This window comes from Cyrtonyx montezumae, unplaced genomic scaffold, assembly GCF_038088225.1.
Source record: "Cyrtonyx montezumae isolate F1298 unplaced genomic scaffold, pur_monq_1.0 scaffold_35, whole genome shotgun sequence".
Taxonomy (NCBI): Eukaryota; Metazoa; Chordata; class Aves; order Galliformes; family Odontophoridae; genus Cyrtonyx; species Cyrtonyx montezumae.
In genome coordinates, this window is record NW_027072040.1 from 1982103 (window position 1) to 1999152 (window position 17050).

The 17050-nt window shown below is 50.1% G+C and overlaps 1 protein-coding gene across 2 annotated transcripts in view; it reads left to right on the forward strand.

Annotated features, from left to right (window-relative positions):
* ZFHX3 (zinc finger homeobox 3) overlaps window positions 1–17050 on the forward strand; it is a 135514-nt gene that overhangs the window by 38353 nt on the left and 80111 nt on the right. The window contains exons 2-3 of one of the 2 annotated variants that reach the window (XM_065745361.1): window positions 1200–3949; window positions 7260–7756. In XM_065745361.1, coding sequence (XP_065601433.1) covers window positions 1246–3949; window positions 7260–7756 — 3201 coding nt within the window. In that variant the 5' untranslated portion in view covers window positions 1200–1245. Of the gene's footprint in view, window positions 1–1194; window positions 3950–7259; window positions 7757–17050 lie in introns of those variants that run through there. The other variant, XM_065745362.1, reaches the window with a different exon arrangement.

The following is a 17050-nucleotide window of genomic DNA, read 5'->3' on the forward strand; positions in this document are numbered from 1 at the left end:
CAAAACAGCATCTGAGACAGCTGGGCTTTTTGGCAACAGAATTCCTCTTCTGAGTTCAGTGCAGTCCCTTGCTGATCTGTGGTCTGCCTTACCGTGCTCCAGCTCACAGCAGTAGCATTTTGGGGACCTAATCTCATAGGCCTGTTAACTCCAGGAAGGTGTTGTGCCCAGGCTGCATTAGGACTGCAGTGCAGGAGGCCGCATGAGGTTACAGCAAGTGGGGTTGTGCCGCTGGGTACATGGCCTGTGCACACTGGCTCCTGCCCACAGGGAGCTCTGCAGGTCTCGTATTTGGTGAAAGAGCGTAGCAGGGGGGTGACCATCCTTCTCAAGAACTTGCATCATCTCTTTGCATCTAGGGGTGTGGGGGGAGCGGTCTGTGCACCCGCTGTACCCTGCAGGATCCCTGGGAGCTTCCTGGAGCATGTGGTGCTGACCACTTTGCAGTCTCCAGGATGGACCCTTGTCAGATCTGGAATTTCCTGTTTGGTTTCTCTCCTGACGTCTCTCTTCTTAAACTCTGTCCAGAGCACAGCAATTAAATCTCCCGTGCATACTGAACGCTGTGACCGAAATTCTTGAGAGTTTCTCTGGGTCTCGTGATCTGCCACAGAGGTCCGTGTGTGCGGCTCAGATGGAGATGTGTGCTGTGCTCCCAGAGCTGCTAACGGAGGGGAATTGCCCTAAAGCAGTGGTGTCTGACTTGGGAAGCCACAGATAGGGGAGAATAATTTTTGCATTGTTTTAAAGCTCGGCCCTGTTCTTTTGTAGCATTCTAACTCCACTTTTCTCAGAAACTTTCCTGTAAATTGTTTTGAAGATACCTCTGAAGATGAAGGCACTGAGGGTGGCGGTGCAGCTCCTCAGTCTGCCCGAACCCCCAGGGAAGGACTGAGGGGTTCCCCACACTCCCAGGTCTCTTCGATCACCCTCTTGCCTTTCCTGCTCCAATCTGTGACTACAGGAGCGTGGTGGGCGCAAGCACCTGTTAGTTTCCATTGCTTGTTTCGAGTGGTTGCACACCTGGTGCTGCACTGGTGTCCTCCTCCAGGCCTTCTGTCCCCATTTGTGGCTCCGGTTCTCGTGCCATCCCCTGCGATCCCAAAGAGCAGGATGCGCGTGGCGTTTGTGGTGCGTGGTCTTAATGGCGCTGCCTTCTCTCTGACTCACCTGCCTCTCTTCCTCTCTCCCGCCTGCAGGTCCCAGCCGTACCGGGTGCAATGAGCGCTCCGTGCCGGCCCTGCCATGGAAGGCTGTGACTCGCCCGTCATCCCCGGGAAGGACAATGGGTGCGGCATCCCTCAGCACCAGCAATGGACTGATCTCAACAGCGCCCACCTCCCCGACACGGCCGGCAGCATGGAGCAGCCCGCGGCGGAGAGCCGCGGCCCCCTGGACAGCCTGAGGGTCCCTTTCCCCGAGCGCGTCCCCGAGAGCAGCGCTGCGGCCGGCCCCGGCGCCGAGCCCGCCAGCAAGGAGGTGAGCTGCGGCCAGTGCGCGGCCTCCTTCGCCGGCCTGCAGAGCTACATGGAGCACCGCTGCGCCAGCGCCCGCCCGCCCCCGCCGCTGAGGGGGGAGAGCGGGAGCGAGAGCAGCGAGGACGGGGACGAGGAGAGCGATGTGGAGAACCTGGCCGGCGAGATTGTCTACCAGCCGGACGGCTCTGCCTACATCGTGGAGAGCCTCAGCCAGCTGGTGCAGAGCGGGGCCGCCTGCGGCAGCGGGGCTCTCCCCTCGCTGCTCCCGAACTCTCTCTCCAAGCAGGGGGAGCCCTCCGCCACCGCCCCCGTCTACCCACAGATCATCAACACCTTCCACATAGCCTCATCCTTCGGGAAGTGGTTTGAGGGCTCAGACCAGACCTTCCCGAATACCTCAGCCCTGGCGGGCATCAGCCCCGTCCTGCACAGCTTCCGCGTCTTCGATGTGCGACACAAAAGCAACAAGGATTACCTGAACAGCGATGGTTCTGCCAAAAGCTCCTGCGTATCCAAAGATGTTCCCAACAATGTGGACCTGTCCAAATTCGATGGCTTTGTGCTCTACGGGAAGAGGAAGCCCATCCTGATGTGTTTCTTGTGCAAGCTCTCCTTTGGGTATGTCCGCTCATTCGTGACCCACGCGGTGCACGACCACCGAATGACTCTGAGTGAGGAGGAGCGGAAAATTCTTAGCAATAAGAACATCTCCGCTATCATCCAAGGGATAGGCAAAGACAAGGAACCTCTCGTCAGCTTTCTGGAACCAAAAAACAAAACCTTTCAGCACCCTCTTGTTTCCACAGCTAACCTCATAGGCCCTGGACACAGTTTTTATGGTAAATTCAGTGGCATTCGCATGGAAGGTGAGCAGGCACTGCAGGCCGGGCCGGCCGGCGGAGCAGAGCCGCCGCCTTCAGGCGTCCTGGCCCCGGGTGCGCTCCTCAACCTGGGTGGACTGACCAGCTCGGCTCTGAAGACTCCAATTACCTCAGTCCCCCTGGGCCCGCTGGCTTCCAGTCCCACCAAATCCTCCGAGGGGAAGGACCCTGGGGTGGCAGAGGGGGGGGAGAAGCAAGAGGGGGGCGACCAGGACAGCCTCTCAGAGAAGGCAGAGCCTGTCGAAGAGGTGGAGGAGGAGGAAGAAGAGGAGGTGGAGGAGGAGGAGGAGGAAGAGGAGGAGGAGGAAGAGGAAGAAGACGAGGATGATGAGGGTTGCAAAGGACTGTTTCCAAGCGAGCTGGAGGATGAACTGGAGGACAGGCCCCAGGAGGACCCTGGGGCTGTGGCAGGCGGCAGCAGCAGCAGCAAAAAGGACCTTGCTCTCTCAAACCAAAGCATTTCTAACTCTCCCTTAATGCCTAACGTGCTCCAGACCCTGTCACGGAGCACAGCTTCTACTAGTTCTAATTCTGCTTCTTCCTTTGTCTTTGATGGTGCAAACAGGAGGAATCACTTAAGCTTTAACAATGAGGGCGGCGGAGCCAATGTGGCAGAGGGCAGCAGGAGGCTGGACTTTATCGATGAAAGTGCCAATAAAGACAATGCCACAGCACCAGAACCAAATGAGAGCACAGAGGGCGAGGACGGGAGCTACATCTCCCATCACCAGCATGCTGGCCCCCTCTGTGAACTTGGGGGTGGGGAGTGCCCCTCGGGGAGCGGCGTGGAGTGCCCAAAGTGTGACACGGTCCTGGGCTCTTCACGGTCGCTGGGTGGCCACATGACTATGATGCATTCTCGCAACTCATGTAAGACGCTCAAGTGTCCCAAGTGCAATTGGCACTACAAGTACCAGCAGACGCTTGAGGCGCACATGAAGGAGAAACATCCTGAGCCGGGGGGCTCCTGTGTCTACTGCAAAAGTGGGCAGCCGCACCCACGGCTGGCACGGGGTGAGAGCTACACCTGTGGTTACAAGCCCTTCCGCTGCGAGGTCTGTAACTACTCCACTACTACCAAAGGCAACCTCAGTATTCATATGCAGTCTGACAAGCATCTCAACAACATGCAAAACCTGCAGAACGGAGGGGGAGAGCAAGTCTTCAGCCACACCGCCGGGGCGGCAGCAGCGGCTGCAGCAGCCGCGGCCGCTGCGGCCGCCAACATTGGCAGCACCTGTGGGGCCCCCTCCCCCACCAAACCAAAAACCAAACCCACATGGCGGTGTGAGGTGTGCGACTATGAGACCAACGTAGCCAGAAACCTTCGTATTCACATGACCAGTGAGAAGCACATGCACAACATGATGCTGCTTCAGCAAAACATGTCCCAGATCCAACACAACCGCCACCTGGGCCTCGGTAGCCTGCCGTCCCCTGCCGAGGCCGAGCTCTACCAGTACTACCTGGCACAGAACATGAACCTTCCCAACCTGAAGATGGATAGCACTTCCTCAGATGCACAGTTCATGATGGGTGGATTCCAGCTTGATCCCACCAATCCCATGGCAACCATGGCTCCATCTCTAGGTGAGATTGAAGGGTTTTCCACTGTCCCTGTGCGTAAGGGAGGAATTGTTTGTGTTGCCCTAAAACGCCCAGTTGTGGGCTGGGCACAATGTGCCATGAACTTTGTTCTGTCTCTGCACCTCACGGTGAAGTGCAGCTGCAGTGTTGTGGATTGCCTGTGTGTGTTGGCCAAGGATGGAATCTGTGCAGTAGGGATGGAGTAGAATTCTCTTCTGCATTCTTTCACAACATTTTGTCATCTTGGGAAAGCATGTTGCTTTATTCGGTGTGTTTTCTAAAAGTTCTGGAAGGAAGACAATAGAACAGCAGTTACACGCTGTAGCTAACACACACCGGATGTTCCTCTGCAGCCAGGATGCTTTCGCTGTGTTTCCTGATGGGTTTGGTTTGGTTTGGTAAGGGAAGGTGGCTCTGTGAGCTGCTAGTGCTCCCAGGGCTGGAGGCTAAGGTGGTGCGCTGTGTTGTGATGCCCTGAGGAGAAAAGGTAAGTGTGTTTTGAGAGTTGTGATGAATTTGGTAGGTGTTCCTGTGCTGAATAAACTGAGCTGAAGCCATCCCTCTGCCGCCAGCATGATGGGCAAGATTTGAGGCCGGACCAGAGGAGAGCCATTAAACGGAAGAGGAATGGCTGTAGGGAGGGAAGATTATTTCTCTCATCAACTGACAAAAGCACTTTGAAATAAATTACCAGATGTATTTTTCCTGACAGCAAGCATTCATCATGTTTGTGTTGGCACTGTGGGGGGCACACCCTTATCCCCACACGGTTCAGCCCAAGAATTAGAATAGGGTAGGGAGTGAGTTCCTGTTAAGTTCCTCCACCAAGCTGCTTTTGTGTCCCTTGAGACTGACAGCAGCCACTGCTGTGCGCTGTTATAGTTCTGCTTTCATCCTAGAGTCCCATGCAGCACTTAGGGCATGGCAGATGGAAATGACTTATTTCTGCATTGTTTTTCTGTTGCTGAGGGTTTTTCAGAGTGCCCTGAGAAAGTACGTGAAAAGAAATCTGCCACTTACCTGCCTTCCTTTGAACTAATTTATTTGTGCTGCACTCTGCCCTCTCTGACCTTGTCCATCCATTGATGCTATTATTACTGATGCACTACATTACTGGTTCACTGGTCTCATGCATGTTCTCCTTTCCTTCAGCTATTCATAGTACAGTTTATTATTAGTCCAGAAGGACGTGGAAGTCTTAAGAGAGAACAACAACACAAGATACTAAAAAATTGAAAAAGAAAATGGAGGAACTCAAGTGATTATAACTTGAAGTAATTATCTTAATTATCTCTGTTTGCTTTTTTTTTTTTTCCTGTGATGTCCCAGCTTGCATCTTTGCGAGGTCAAGGACATACACTTTTCTGGTATATTTGCAGTAGCTCCAAGTTGTCGTGCGCTGTAACGTATCTGAGAGCAGCACGTAATGTTAGGGAGTCATGTGTGAGCGGTGCCCTGGGGTGCATCCCTTTGGGACACAGAGCCTCACTGCTCAAGTATGGGAGGTTGGCACGAGAGAAGTTGGGAGTATTTTAACTGAAACCTCTTGAAGTGCATTACAAGGCCTTGAGCATCTGTGAGCTTGCCTGGAAAGTGATTTGTGAGCTGTACACTTGATGGTTATAAATCTCAAGCTGAGGATCACGGAGGGAGGCCCTTCCCATGTCAATAAGCACTTGACACAAGTTTAGCTCATTAAACTCATACGCACACTGTGAACTTTGTTAGAAATCAAGCACATTTTTCCCATTTTTACTCTTCAGTCCAAAACCGAGCTTAAGAAGAACGTTAATAAATCAGAAGATATTGCTCACAGGTTTTTACTGCACAATGCATTTAGCATAGATGGATTCAAAGAGAGGATTTAAAGATGCATTCTAAGAGGAATGCTTAGAAAAATTACTGTGATTAGGAGATAGAGGTGGTGGAAGGCAGCTGATGGGTTCCCTGCTCTCTGGTGTGCGGTGAGCAGCTGTGCAGGAGTGGCTGTGGAGCTGTGCTGCGGCACAGCGAGATGGAAATGATTTGAGGAAGCGGACCATGGTTGTGTTGGCAGAAGGGCAGGGTGCTGGTGCTTGTCCCATGTGGATGTGTGCACCAGCTGTGGCTGTGTCCTTCAGGAGAGTTGGGATGGAGTTCTGGTACCCACCCCAACGCGGAGTGGCCCCACAGTGTTGGCTCTTTCTCAGCAAACAGGTTGAACCATGAGAAACTTTTTGTTTGGCTGGGCAACTGTTGACCTGAAGGTTTCTTTGATAAAATCAGGTTTTTAAGCCAAGCTATGACATAAGATCAAAGCAGAATACCAAAAAGCTGCAGGGGGAGCATAAGTGTCTTCAAAATGGAAAAAGAGAGCAAAGTGGAGCAAAGGTCCTAAGAAGAGGCTCATGGTGGCTCTCTGTGCTTTCACATAAAAAGTTAATATCAGAAAAAAGTCTCTCTGTCCGTATCTTCAAAGCACTCTGATGTAAATAAGAGCTTGCTGTATTCATTTACTGTAAGTGAACAGAGTTCAGCTCTCGGTTTGAAGGGTAGGTCTATGACATTTAAGGACAGTAAGCACCCTGCTGGCTTTCCTTGACATGTTCTTGCACTCCCATTAATAATAACGGTTGTCTTTTCCTTGGATGTACAGAGCATCTATCAGCGCTGGTTTTAGAAGACTGCCATTTCAAACTGTTGGACAAGAGAGCAGATCTGAGTGGCACTGCTCAGGCTGCGCTCTGTACACGCCATGTTCTGCATGTTGCCTGCTTCTGGCTGCAGAGCGGTGACCAAACTATATAATGCTCATGTAGCCATTACTGTATAATGCTCATACTTGTGGGCGAGGTCTGTTTTTCTTTGCTTGTTTCTCCTTTTTGAGTCTGTGCTCAGGGGCAACATTTCTTGCTTCTCCAGGTAAGCAATTAAAAATAGGATAAAGTGTTGTCCTTCTCCTGATATGGCCACAGAGAATTTCAGTGCAACACTAAGGAACTTTTCCTTCTCATAAGCACTGTAAGACGTAGAGCTTTTCTTGTCACCTTTCGTGGGCAGAGGTTTGGATACTTCTCTTTTGGAGCTTGGTGTCTACAAGGTAGGTAGCAAGGGCTACTTCAGTCCTGTCCCAAGTTTACGTGCCAGCTGCTCTTTTTCCTGCAGATATATTCTGAAATCAAGGAATAAATGAAGGGACAGCAGTGCTTTGCTTTTGCTATGATTTTGGTGAGTGCAAGAGTTGCACTGGGAGCATATGTTCCGCTCTGTTCTGTTCTGGCAAGTGAAGGATTGAGCTTTTCTGACCTCTTTCTCCCCTTTTTCCTTCGTGCAGTGGGTGGAGAGATCCCCCTGGACATGCGGTTAGGCGGTGGACAGCTGGTGTCTGAGGAGCTAATGAACTTGGGTGAGAGTTTCACGCAGACAAATGACCCATCACTGAAGCTCTTCCAGTGTGCTGTGTGCAACAAGTTCACTACAGATAATTTGGACATGCTGGGCCTCCACATGAACGTGGAGCGCAGCCTCCCTGAAGACGAATGGAAGGCAGTGATGGGAGACTCATACCAGTGCAAGCTGTGCCGCTACAACACACAGCTCAAGGCAAACTTCCAGCTCCACTGTAAGACGGACAAGCATGTTCAGAAATACCAGCTGGTAGCACACATCAAGGAGGGTGGGAAGGCCAACGAGTGGAGGCTGAAGTGTGTGGCCATTGGGAATCCGGTACACCTGAAATGCAATGCTTGCGACTACTACACCAACAGTCTAGAGAAGCTGCGTCTTCACACAGTGAACTCGAGGCATGAGGCCAGCTTGAAGCTCTATAAGGTAAGGGTTGGCTTTGCTTCGTCTTCCTTCGCTGCCTGAGTGCTGGAACAAAGGAAGGTCTCCTTTGAATCTCAGTGGATTGTGGTCCTTTGGAGACAAGCTGCTCAGCTCTCTCCAGGACCCAGTTGCACTTGTGCAACTCTGCTTTCGTTATCGCAGCGCCTGCAGATTTTAAAGCCTTCAGCCAATGAGCATTGATTTCAGGATGTTTTAATGGGGTCTTGAATGTGTTAGTATCGTGTGTGCGTCAGGTGGTACTTCTACATGCAAAAAATGACAGTCGTTTTTGAAAATGCGTGAGATGGTATTAGCCATGGCTAGCTCCCTTCCATAAGGTGGATTGTTAACCCACATGAGGTGCTTCAGGAGAATCTGACGGCTTTTGCTCTCCTCAAATAAATGAGTTATTCTGGCATTGAGAATGCTGAGTGGAGGGAGCAAGGAAGGAAGGAAAGATGGAAGAGGGCTGCTGTCACTGTGTGTTTGTGCTCTGCATATATTAATGCTGGGATCTGTAGGGAAAGTGTTGCTTGACACTAGAAAAGGGAAAAGGTAGAAAGAGAAACCTGTGTATGTGCATATGATTGTGCATGTGGCCAGATGGTTGGAGGCCTTGCAGGATTTCATCCGTGGTAATACTTGGCCTGGGACTGCCATCTTGTTTTCCTTCCTCTCTTCGTGTGTTTGTTTGGTTTGGCCTCATTTTGTGTCTTCATAGCCATCTTCTTTTCCCTGACTTACATCTCTCGCTCACAGCCCCCTCCCCTTGCTGGCCTGAACCCTGTGGGCTGTAACCCAAGAGGAGCTCCGGATACAGTAAATAGTCCTTTCACTTGTGCAGCAGAATTGCTCCAGACGTTTCTATTGATTTTCACTGGACTTAAAGCTTCACCTTTTTCTCTAATCATCCCATAATGGCTTTAGTATGATCAATCAGGTACGAATTGCCATAAATCTAAGCAGCTGCATACCTTCCATTCACACATGCTATTGTATTCATTGCCTTCTTCCTCTCATCTTTTTTAGGTTTCTTTCTGCCCTCATACTCCTTCTTTAAATGCAGTGATATTTTTTTAATATCAAAATACGTATGTGTAAGCAGATAGTATTTTTTGCTTTTTGATTATTTCTCAGTTATTTTTCCTCATGCCCGTTAAAACTTGACAGTGAGTGGTACAGTGTCCCACCCCCATCACGGTGCACATATGTTATATTTCAGAGCTCCTGGGATTTTCCTAGGAGTGAGTAGCTGCGGTGTATGCAGAGAGGAAGGACATCACCAGGCCTGTTTCAGAAGGTTTGCCTGGAAATGTGATAGTTGGATTTTTCTGAAGTTGACAGGGAAGTGGTCAGATGAAGAACAGAACAGATTTCTGCTGAGCTTGCTGTCAAGACCAAGGTGTCTGTGGTGGGAACCAGCGTAACTCAGGAGTCCAGCTCTGAAGTGATCAGGTCTTCCCTTGTGCTTCTGCTCAGATAGGCAAGGGACCTGAGACAGTAAAATCACCTTGCAAGCTGGAGTCATAAGTATTGCACTGAGACTTTAAAAAGCCAGCTGAGGAATCAAGTCTTGTGTGTGGAATTCAATTTGGGGTACAAAAGAAGGTATTTGAAAACTCTGAGTTCTGACACTTAACATTGTTCTCTCAAATTACTAAAAGTTCTTGATCCAGACTCTTTATCGATAGTGGTTTCTGCTGGAGAAGAGCCAGTCGGGGCACTAGAGCTCTAGACACACTGCAGCTGGAGGAAAGAAAAAGACTGTAGGACATCCATAAACACCTATGCCTCATGCATTAAAATTCCTGTAATGTTCTGCTCAGGTGAAGAGGAACTGTTATTTTGAGGTTCATAAGGGGCCTGGCAGTTCTCAGAGTTGCCTCAGTCCTGCTTTGTCTTTGATGTGAAAGCAGTGAAATGCCAAAGGATAACACAGATGAGTGAAATCTGTTGTGTGGTCCATACATGAGTGTAGTGGCAATGCTCAGTCACGGCCTGAAGCAGTGATGGAGCACCTGGTGGGAAGGCAGGGCCAGCCATGGGAGCTCAGCTGCATGCAGTGCACCTGAGTGACCAGAGGGGCTGGAGCCAGGATCAGCCCTTCCCAGCGCTCACTTAAGGGTTGGCATTGGAGGTGAGTGTGTTCTCAGCCTCCCTGCCTACCTGAGGCCTTCCCAGAGTAAGCAGATGCTTTCCTTTGTCTCTCTGCCCACGGCTGTGGTCCTCACTTGCTGCAGCCTAGGACTTCGCTACTACGCCGTCATAGCAGCGCTTTCTGTCGCATTACAGTGAGCTTTCTTGTGTGTCTGTAAAAAGTCTTGAAATGCCCAGCATGGGATTTTCTTTATTTTGATGAACTTCAGATTATTTCAACGTACAGCGTAGCTCACGTAGCTCTGCCTGACAGCCCGCCTGCCTGCTATGGCACAGGATGGCAGAAGGCAGGATTCAGGGCATCCCACACCAGCATTGTGGGAATCAGTGCTTGATCTTTACGGATAAAGTGGGCTGTTTCCTGAGTCCTCCATGCAGTTCTTGCCATCTTCAGAGTGGCTGTAATGCTGTGTCTCTTTTGATAGCTGAAAAGGTGCAGTAGGAGTGGGGGTAGTTCTCAGAATGGTTTCTCTTCTCTCAGGCCTTGGTGTGGTCTGCAGTAAATTGAGATTGATTGGATGTTATTTTTCCTCTTGCTAATGTAATCCATTAGCCTGGCACATGCATAATCAGTTTAGAGCACAGTTAACTGGATGTAATCGAGTTCTTCCCTGCCTGCTGGAGAAAATCCTCTCCAGATGCTGCTGGGTGAGAGCGCATACTAGGCTTATCACACACAATCCTCCTTATTTTGCTTTTTTTGCCTTTTTCATCTTGCATTACCTGTTTTTGGCTGCTTGTGTTGCCCAGGAGCCTCTTCTCTTGGTGCTACTTGTTGCAAGAAATGTGATCTGGAAACGCTGTTTCCCATAGTCTGGTGAATCTTTAGGGGATCTCATGCATTGCTTCCAGGGTTGGAGGAGGAGGTTTTGTATTCTGCTGCCATCTCTATCCTGCATATTGTAATAGTTCTCATCAGCCCTCTTCCCATGTCAGAGGCACAGGTGTGGGGTCCAACAAGGAACCAGTGATCCTTTTTCCTTTTGTTCCCCAGAGTCCCCATTGTCCCACTGAAATCCTGGTGGTACTGAATTGGAAATTCTGTTACTTATGTGTTGCTTACCAGGAGAGCACCGTACTCGTGCCTCTGACCGTGTTCCCTCATCTCCTTTGTGTGGAAGGAGGCTTTTATTTTCTCAGAGAAACTTGCTGGAAAGCAGGAGTACAGCTGTAAACATGCGGTGATGTTGCTGAGATGGCAAGAGGTGGCTGTGGAGCGTTGGTGGCAGCTGAGAGGACCCCTCTCGTCCCAGCTGGGACAGCCTGGTGACGTGGCACACCACTGGGGTTGAGCTGTGGCAGTGGTTTGAGCAGACAGGCAGGAATTGTGTGGACTCCTCACGAGGGCAGGATTAGTGCCGCAGAAGCAATTCTTGTCTCCTCGTGAGCACTGAAGTCTAAAGCAGCCTTGGCAGCAAAGCTCCACATCTGGAAGAGGTCAGGAGCGAGTTCCCAACAAGCACAGGTGGAATTTCCAGAAGGGATCAATCTGCGAGAGCATGAGCCGAGTTTGAATGTTTCCTACAGCTTCCTGAAAACCTCTAGTTCAAAACTTGTAACTCCATCAGAAGAGGTGTAAATGAAGAACAACTGAGGAAACATGTTGCTGGCCAGACTGCCCTGAGTGCGTGCCTTCAGTTCATTCGGCGTCTTCCATTTCTGCCCTTCCAAGCGCTGTCAGCCCTTCAGAGAAGGGGATCTGAAGGAGCTGGAATGGGGTTTGGGCTGCAGGATGCCCTTCAGAGAGGTTCTTTGTTAACAAGGAGATACAGAGCAAATGGGAAGGAGGCTCCTTAATGTCAGGAAACTAGCAGCGGTGGAACTTTCTGGATCTGTGCTGTCATGGAAAAAAACAAAGGCGACCAGAACTGAAGGGCAGCTGCAAACCCGGCTGGAGGTGGTGGCAGTCCCCTTCCACCACCCTACCACCCGCCCCAGGAATGTGCTTCTGTCCTTTGAGAGCAGAGGCTGAACAGGAGAGATTAATCTCGGGAAAGATAAAAGATGAAACATTAGCAATAGCCCAGAGAAGTGGCAGGTATAACAGCTGGATGGGCTGTGAGTACACTTTGGAATTAGCTTAATGCTCAGATCCAGGCTGCAGCAGGGCAGAGGAATGGACAGAAGTTCCTCACCTTACTCTGAAAGCAGAACAATATGGAGCACCTGGTATGATTAGCAGCAGGGTTAAAAGGGAAAAATATGCTTCTCTGTGCTGCGCATCATTTGTCTGTGAACTCACTGCCTGGGTTGTTACAGAGAGCAGACATGCAGATGGATTGAAAAAGGAGCAGGACAGATATGTGAGGAGCTGGTACATTGGTGCTCATTAAATGGTAATTGAGATGCAAACTCTGGCTCCTAGGTTCTCAAATAGCGGGTAGCTTGAAGCTTTGATTATGTACTGGGAAAGGTTTGTTACATATCTGCCTTGTTTCCTCTTACGAGCTCCACTGCTAGTGGCTGATCTCTGCATGGATTTGGAATGGATCAATCCTTGATAGCACCCATTATGGCTGTAGTGTTACTGATGCTCCTGTCGCACTGGGCAATGTGCTGCTTGTCCCTGACTCTCTGTTGTGGTATTGTCATCTTCAGGGGCTTGCTTGGTTTTAATATGCATAAGATAAATGCTCCAGGCATGAGAAATCAACAGTTTATAAAATCTGGTCACTATTTTTGTGTTAATGTGGGATAAGTGGGCCAGAATTCTGTAAGATGGCAAAGCTGAGCTCTCACCCCTCCTCTGGGCTGACAGTCAGTGTTTCTGTGTTTGAAAGCTCTGCATTTTTTCAGGAAGGACGTTTAAGGAAGTGTCTTGGGTTTTCAAGTTTTAGAAAGAGGAAAAGAATCAGAAAGTTAACGGCATCAATGACAAGCAAAGAAAAGAAGTTCTTGTGTTTGAACTCAGTGATACAGGAAACTGAAGTGGAAAGTTTTTATGTTTCTTTTTGTTTTTAAATGCATTTTAATCAGCCTTCCAGAGGTTTGGAGGGCACTCCACATCGCTCCATCCGTCAGCATCTGCTGAGCACACAGAACACTGTGGGGGAGCGTGGCTGGCGCTGCTGGGCCGGTCGGGGACCCCGTGGAGCAGTGGGCACTGCCAGGGCCCAGCAGTTGGTGTCACCCCGCTCTGAAGTACCCGCGTGGTTCGATGAAGGCAGAGGGGAGTGTGGTTAATGATTGATTTGCTTCAAGAACTTCCCTCGGTGTTTGCGTTTTAGGGCTCTTGGGGTCAGGGTGCCCACAGAGTCTGTCGTGCATATTCCAGAGGGTTTAGAACATATTCACCTTTAATTTCCAGGCTGTTTCTTTTTGCAAGTAAACTGCAGGTGCAGCATCTGAGCTCTGCATTGAGAATGTGGATTTAGCTAGGAGCCCATTTAAATTGCAGATTAAGGGGACTTTTAACTGCTTTCTACAATGCCTAAACTCAAAATTCCTATGGCATCTTCACAAGTGAAGATCCAGTAAATGTCTCCCCACAAAACTGTTTTAAAGCTGGTCTGTGAAACCTTTCCACCCTCTGGCCTCGGATAAATTCCTAGTGGAGGATGAGCTTACGAACCAAAACCACTGTGAGGACCACAGCGTGCGTAAATCTGGGCCAGACCTGGAGTGCTGCTGGACTCGTAACCCCAGAAGGTCTCTGAGCTGCGCACCGTGGCCCTGGGGCTGTTCTGAGCCCAGTACCCCTCCAGGCCAGTGCTGGTCCCCAGGAGGACACATCTGCCTTCAGCACAGTCGGTTGCTGTTTGCCATAAAGCAACTTATGGGAGGACTGGACCCCCGTGGTCTGTTTTACTTTAATGTCCTACTGGGACAGCCAGGTATTTTAATACAAAAGCCACTCACTGTCTGTTTAACCCTTTCAGAAGCCTCCCTCGCAGGACTGCAATTTTTCTGAGTGCTGGGTTGCTCTGATCCGTTATCCCATCATTGAGGGAAGTGCTGCTGTGTGTTGTTTTTTTGCCTTCCTTTAGTAGTGAAGTGTTATGACTCAAAAAAAATCATACTTTCTCTCTATACTTCTTAATGAAAGGGCTGAAATCGAAACTACCGAGCATACTCAGCACCGGGTGCTGACTGTTTTATTTATGGCCCTTGGGCACTTAGATTGTTCTGTCAACAGTTCTCCAGCAAGTACTGTGCCATGTGCAGCCGGCAGCTTGGTGTCAAAGCAACCTGAGTAACAAATCAGAGACTGCAGCTGGAGTGGCAGCCAGGGCCCAGCATCAGGTGTCAGCAGCCAGCCCAGACACAGCTCTCTGTAAAGCAAGGTTTAAAATTCAGATTTAGAATCGGGTCAAACAGAAAGGAAAAAGAAAGGCCAAGGAGTTTAAGCTGGTGCTTGTCAATGCAGAGTCTCCAGCGGTGGTGGGGGTGAGGACAAGGCAGCTGTGGTCATTGCTCTGGTTTAGGGCTGGTGACAGCATCTCTAGCAGACTTTCACGCAGTCCTGGTACGGCTTGGGCTGGAAGGGACTTCAGGGATCATCACGTTCCAAACCCCTTCCTCAGGCAGGGCTGCCAGCTGCCAGATCAAGCGCTAGGTCATGTTGCCCAGGGCCCCATCCAACCTGGCTTTGAACACCTCCAGGGACAGGTCATCCACAACTCCTCTGGGCAGTCTGTTCCAGCACCTCAGCACCCTCTCCAGCTTTCATTGTGCTGGGCAGCAGCCCTTGCCAGGTGACTGAGTGCAGCTGCAGGCTCTGATGGCATGCCCCATTAAATAATGGTTGTCTGTTTGTTAATGTTCATCTCTCCCAGTGGGTTGATGGGCAAGCCGGGAAGGATGGCATTGGGTGCTTCCCCAGCCTGTTTGGTGTGACAAGGAAACGACTCTTGGTTTCTGTTAGGCTGTGCTAGTGCTGGCAGGTTACAAGGAGCATTGTCTTCTCCCCTTCTAGATAACTGAGCTATCACTGAAGAAAACTTTCTAACAGCTAGACTTAATGTGAAACTAGCATAGGACATTCTAGGTTTGCAGTCTCCTCGGAAGTTGATTAAATTAAGTAATGTGTGCATAGTACATAACTCGGTACTGCAGTGCTTTGTTTTCTCATACCTGCTGGTCCTTAAAACCTCTGCTCTCGCATTGCATTGTGTGCAGTCAAGTTCTGCAATTCAGATTAGGCAATAAGTTACACTTGTGCAACAGGTTCTCTGAAAGCTGTGCCTTCAGGTGCAGTTGGACGAGCCCTGGTAAGCAGTGCTGCAGCTGTTTGAAGATACCTGTCTCCAGGCTACCTTGCCTCTCTGCCAAGGCAGCCGCACCGCAGAGGCAAGCCTGGTGCTGACACACGGCTGTGTGGGCCGGGCAGTGCCACGGGCTGTGCGTGGGGAGGGCCAGCAGTGCCTGAAACACTGCCACCATCTCATAAGTGAATGCTTATTTAAAACCTCAGCTGCGATGTTTTGTCCCTTGTTGTCACGGCGTGTTTGCAGGTCCTTCTGCCCAGATGTGGAAGGCAGTGCTGGTGATTCATGGTGAGGGACTCTGTCCCATGTGGCTCTGGGAGGCACTCAGCATGTCTGTGCAGAGCAGGGATAATAAGCAGGCATTGGAGACGGTTGATTTTTTTTTTTTTTCAGCATTGTATCATCATTCTCCAGCACTCTTTCTCTCAGCTGCACTTTGAATCCTTCCCATTGCCACAAGCTGTAAGGAATTAGCAGTCTGGATGTTGTGGCACAATATGGTAAGGCTGCTGGGATCAATTTGCAATAAAAATATTTGCTTCAGTGCTGGCTTGATTTATGTAGGAGTTGTCTTACACCTCAGCTGTTGAACTGCTTTTGTCCTGATAGTAAAAAATGTGTCTTGATTCCTTCCTTCCCTCTCTTGCTCTGCAATTAAAACGGGGATGTGGATTTCTAAGAAGGCCCCCTTATTTGGCCCTCTGGATCACCCATGAAGTGCAGTTAATCCCAGGATCCTGGTTGCCTCGCTGCCTCTAGCAGAATGTCTGGGCCCTGCAGAGCAGGGTGCCGTGGCTTGGCCAGAAGCGTGGCTGTTGTGCTGCTCGTTGGGAGCCAGCTCCCACTTCCCTCCTGCAGCCTGTGGCTCCCAGGCAGGGGAGGTGAGAAGAGCAGAGAGCTGAGGCAGGGAGACAGGCTGAGATGCTCTGATCTAATTTGAGGGAATGTAAAAACTTTGTGTTTTATGCTTTCATCCTGCGGTTGTAGAATTCGCAAAGATTGATGCACGTGATCTGTTTGGATTTCGGTACCCTTGTATGGTGGTTCGGGTCCTCTGACCGCTGTCGGTTCTCTTCAGCTGCCTCGTGGCCTCCATGCTTCATTTCTGCCTCTTTCCTGAATACACATTGCTTCCCTGTCCCACCCACTCCTATTTCTCATGCTTGGAGAGCGATAGTTACAAAGAGAATCACCTGGGGAAGTTTCAGGCAGCAGTAACAAAGCCTATTTCCACAGAGGGGAGGCTAATTACACAGCTAATTAATCCAACAGATGTCACTTTAAATGCCTGTTTCTTTGTGATTCTGTTGCACACATCATGCTGGTTAAACAGACTTTGTGGACGCTGTTCAGAATGCCTGCACAGGCTGTTGGAAACTGCTGTTTGAGACCCTGGCGTGTGTTGTTAGTTTCACAAGGTTTGTATCGAGAAGCGAAGCCCTGGAGTTCAGTCTAGACTTCACTCAAAACAAACTGCGTGCAGAGAAATGCCGCATCGTGCTTACCGTGGGTTTGAAAGGTCCCATACAGCAGTGGCAAGTCTTAAAGATGTTGTTTACATTCTTACTGTGAAAGTACTCAAGAGTGGTGGAGATGTCGGGGACAGGAGGCTGCTGCCCCATACAACTTTGGCTCGAGGAGAACACAATTTGGAAACCTGAGCCTCTCCCTTAAGGTCAGCAGTTCAAATCCAATGCACTCCTGCAGCGCCTGAAGCCGCTGTCTGTCTGAGTGAAATGCGGTCGGTCTGGTTCCAGCCAGCAGCTCCCGTGCCATCAGGCAGGTTCCCTTTCCGTGTCTCTCTGGGCTAAGAAAAAATGAACGTTTCTCAGCCATCCTGAGCAGGTCGCCTCTCATCGGGGCCGTGGATGTGTCCACGGGTCACACCAGGAGAAGGGCACGCTTTGTGATCCTCACGCGGAGCTGAAGGTCA